The sequence below is a fragment of the Tauraco erythrolophus genome, chromosome 12 (assembly GCF_009769465.1).
Source record: "Tauraco erythrolophus isolate bTauEry1 chromosome 12, bTauEry1.pri, whole genome shotgun sequence".
In the NCBI taxonomy this organism is placed as follows: Eukaryota; Metazoa; Chordata; class Aves; order Musophagiformes; family Musophagidae; genus Tauraco; species Tauraco erythrolophus.
The window spans coordinates 10971552-10975825 of NC_141476.1; the positions used below are offsets into that span (position 1 = coordinate 10971552).

Consider the following 4274-nt stretch of genomic DNA (forward strand, 5'->3'; position numbering starts at 1 on the left):
GGATAAACTGTCCTAGGAAAAGTAACCACGTGTAACTTAAATGTATGTTCAACGCATCATCTGGCTGCACAGCCGCGTTGTATTAGCCCCTGCTGGTTGTCACACTGCAAGGCACTGCATTGTATCTAGAATTTAAAAAAATAAAAAAAGAAACAAAACAAACCAAAAACCTCCGGGCAAATATTTCTGTCTGGTAAAATGACTCCTAATGTTTTACGTATGGACAAACTGCAACACCATGAAGAAATCGGGAGCAAAATTATGAAGGATTACACATGAAACGCTTAGATCAAGGATAAACTAAAAGAATCATTTGAACAGAAAATCACAAATACAGCTCCGGAGTGAAAGTCTCCGATTGGCACGATATCCAAGACTAGACAGCAAAAGAATGAAGCAGTGAACGAAATCAACAGATGAAACTGTGGAATTTCCTTTGCCCGAGGAGTTAAAAATCACAATGCACGACGAAGATGGGTAACATGGAGCCTACAGCAGTAAATGGACCAAGTCTTTACAGGTTTTCCAAATATACAGGAGAAAGCATAACAAGAAATGCTAATGCAACTTTATTCGGACTTGTATTCTAAGTACTTAGAGTGCAAGTTTACTTTTATTAATCTAGTAAACTGTGGCAATTAATGAGATATCAGTTCCCCTTCAGGATAACATAGAGTACTGGCACGGTAAGAGCAAACACGGCACATGTCAGAGCAGTGCTGTAAATGGAATTTTTCTTGATTTGCGTTTCCAGTCTCCGCTCGGTATCGCACAATTCTAAAATGACATCTCTGACGGCAGAAGCCTGGCCCTTACCCTCCGCTGCCGACCTCGGCATCACTCGCTCCACCGGTCGAGAATGAACGGCGACTTTAACACTGTGCAGCTCAGCAATCACTTGCACCACGCTCTCCTGCAGGCTGTTCAACTGCTGCTGTAAGCTCCCTAGGCAGGAACTGACTTGTTTTGTGTAGTTCAGCTGCTCGTTCAAAGGAATCAAAAGAGAATCTATTTTTATGGAGTCATTCCTGTCTTCTGTAGTTAACAAAGCACCTTCTTTCACTTCCTGCGATGTCCTTGTTCGCAGCATGTTTTTCAGGTCTGCTATGACGTCGCTGAGATCCTTCTGCTGTAAGTAATGACTGGAGGCCTGTTCTCTGATGGCTTCTTGCAGATTTATTGGGCCCTTCTGTGCTTCGAGCACCAAGACTTTTAATTCTTGCAGCCTTACTCGATTAACATAGGTGGAACCAAGAACACCTATAATAGCTCCCAGTACAGAACCAATAATAGACCAGTTCTTCGTTTTTTCAGCTCTTGTTCGCTCTTTCTCATGGCTTTCCCTTACAGCTGCAGAGAAGAGAGAGAATTTTTCTCTCTCGGACTCTTCTGCATTTAAATATGCAGCTCGGTACCTCTTTTCTTCCTGCAAGAAATAAAGTGATTTGAAGGAGAAGGTACAGTATGAAGGTACACAGTCTACACTAAAAAAACCCCACCCTACCCCCAACCCCAGTGCAGATGAAGGAATAGGAATGAAGAACATCCATTAGTTCTGTTTCAGAAATTATCCTTTAAATGTAGTATTTTCTTTATTAATCCTTCTTAAGTCAATGAGGCACCATTTTAAGCCTAAACTGAGAAATGGAAAAGGTCATCAAGAATTACAGCTGAAGATCCTCTACGCAAGGATCTATCACATGCTGATCACAGAAAACGGGCACGAGTGGGGAAAGTCTTTCTCTCCCCATAACGTTCACTTTTTTGGCCCTGCTTCCTTCTTCAAACAACTTTACCACACTTCTTCAGTTCTAAACTCCTAAATGGGAACTGAAAATAAGACTGGAAAGGATGCCTGGGATAGGTTCACTTCATTAATACACATGCTTCTTACTCCTCTGTCTTCTCTTTCCTATCCTGCTCATAGACAAACATCTTCCCTTTCTCCCTTCCCACCGGCTTCAGCATGGCAATTCCTTTTGTAAGCCATTTTATCCCAGCAAAATAGTGGAAGGTTTTCTGGTTATTTTCCTGCAGTAAAATTCCACTATTTTAGCACAGGAATCGCTGCTTTTGGTAGTGGTGAGCCTGTTGGCTAACTGCATCTCCCAGAATTATTCTCATCCAAGCACGTATTTCTTCTGTAAGGTGGCACCACCACCTTACAGACAGCAGTGACTTGAGTCCTACCTTTCTTCACAGTCACGCAGAGCTCTGTTCTTCTTTAAGTCTCATCCTCACAGACCTGATCCCTTATTTAAGCAACTACAGCTCTCCAGTTCCTTCCTGATGTCCTACCCACTGATCCAGGAGCTCAATTTAAGCTCAGGCACGGGTACCCACTCCTTGCCTGAGCTATACCATAGGTGTACTTGTTTCCAGGCCTTTTCCCTGCTGCTCCTGCAGTTTCACCTGGATTTCCTGGACTGACTTTGGCTGCTACTTTATCTTTATCTCTGATTGATGCACCATTAATAAAGATGTTTCTGTTACCAGCTCTGCTTGGCTCATCCAGCTGAGGTGCTGTAGGACTGTGTCCTGTCAATGAGGATGCTGCCCCAGCCTGCACTGCAGTCAATCTCACCTTCTTGCTTGCTCTCCATCACAGAGCAGCCTCACTCTTGCTGCTCTCTCACAAAAGCTTTAAGGAATTGCCTGGGTGTTGCAGCCACACAGAAGGCAGCTGAGAGAGTTTTCATGGATTAACAACAAGAAAGGAGCTTCTCTCATCACATGGAATGTTAATTCATTGAATACCAGCTTTTTGTTGACTACTCATCCACAGGTCACCACTCATCTTTCCAGGATTATTATCTTCAACTCGCTTCTCCAAATGTACTGCCCTATTTTGCATTAACATATACAATTTGCATAGCAGGTCAAATATTCTATAATAATTAACTAAAACATCAGAAATTGACTTCAGAATTGAACTGCATCTGCAAAAACAGCCACTAGTGACAGAAGCAAAGCACATAACTTTTCATCATATTTGCCAGTGCTCAAGTACCAACAAACTACCTGCAGCAACCTGTGTTCCAGAGTAGCCAGTTCCAAATACTGGGTGTCATCTCGAGAGACCCTGTCTAAGCGGTCTCGAATTTCCTTCAGTTTAATCTGCTGGGCTTCTACATTTTCACGAGCCTCTCGTACTATCCCTCGAGCTATCATAAAGACATTTTCAGCCTGAGAAGAAAGAGCATTTATTTTAGAGACTTATTACCAGACAGATCTAAATCGCTAATTATATGAATTTTGGGGGGAAAAAAAAACCCAACAAAACAAACCACATTCCATTTCAATCTAAAGGATAAGCTATATTTACTGACATGCATAGTCTAGAACACATTCACAGTACCTGCACAGACAGTCAAAGCAGAAAAGAAGACACGATTCTCCTTAGAGGGTCTTTTTTTCCTCATAACCAACAGTTATACTTCACATAGCTAACTCATAACTTCTAAATCTCCGCATTATCTCCACGTTTACCTCTGTCACTTTTCCCTGTGCCTCTCGAACTTCATTAATTCCAACAAACTCTTCGTATCTGTCCCACCAGCTCCTGCACGTTGCAGACATTTTTTGAAGGGAGTTTTTCCCCATGACAGTCCCAGCCTCCGTCAGCCGATGGAGACGACCCATGGCCATTTCTATCGCAGACTTGGCTTCAGGCCTCTTAGGTGCTGACGAGCAGAAAGGCCGCACTACGTGTGAATTCATTTTTGGACTCCACTTTATCAAAGAATGGTGATATTGCAGACCACAGGACACCGAGGACACACTTGACTTATATTTCATCGGCCCCATGTCTTGACTTTAATCACTGAATAAAAGTGCTACAAGGATGAAGAAGAAAAAGAAAAGTTATTGAAGTACAGCTGATTAGTAGCTCTTAAAACTACACGTGTATCAAAACCAATAAAATTCAAGAACGGCTAAACCATGACTAGTTTTACACCACTACTTACCTAGAGAACTTTCCACAATTTTCGAAGGACCGTTCTGCCACAGATTCCTGCTTTTCTGCCATGAGTAAGCACTTCCACCATGCTTCTTGATTACTAATTCACTCACGGCGTGAATAGCAACCATGTGCAGATCCAGTACCAGCAGGGGCAGCTTCAGAGTAATTTAACACTTCAGCACAGATTGATTGCCATATGAAACTTTGTCTTGTGCTTTCACACCTGAGTTCGGTGTACCATGTCACAGGCACTAATCATTCTGCAAAAGGACAGAAAAGGAAAAAAAGACAGAGAGGGGAAGAAAATCTT

General features: G+C 42.4%; 1 protein-coding gene across 1 annotated transcript; it reads right to left on the minus strand.

The window, feature by feature from the left end:
- Positions 1–546: 546 nt before the first annotated feature.
- CCDC51 (coiled-coil domain containing 51) lies at positions 547–4274 on the minus strand. The gene is made up of 4 exons (XM_009983619.2): positions 3969–4274; positions 3490–3836; positions 3022–3186; positions 547–1426 (listed from the first exon to the last, which is right to left on the minus strand). Exons 2-4 carry the CDS (start codon positions 3805–3807, stop codon positions 650–652), a joined length of 1260 nt encoding a protein of 419 aa, XP_009981921.1. The 5' UTR covers positions 3808–3836; positions 3969–4274; the 3' UTR covers positions 547–649.

Coding starts and splice junctions, on each gene's coding strand:
- CCDC51 (XM_009983619.2), bottom strand. CDS start 3,807: ATGGGGCCGATGAAATATAAGTCAAGTGTGTCCTCGGTGTCCTGTGGT. Junction 3,187..3,489: donor CACAGGGAAAAGTGACAGAG/GTAAACGTGGAG, acceptor CTTTCTTCTCAG/GCTGAAAATGTCTTTATGAT. Junction 1,427..3,021: donor TGGAACACAGGTTGCTGCAG/GTAGTTTGTTGG, acceptor TATTTCTTGCAG/GAAGAAAAGAGGTACCGAGC.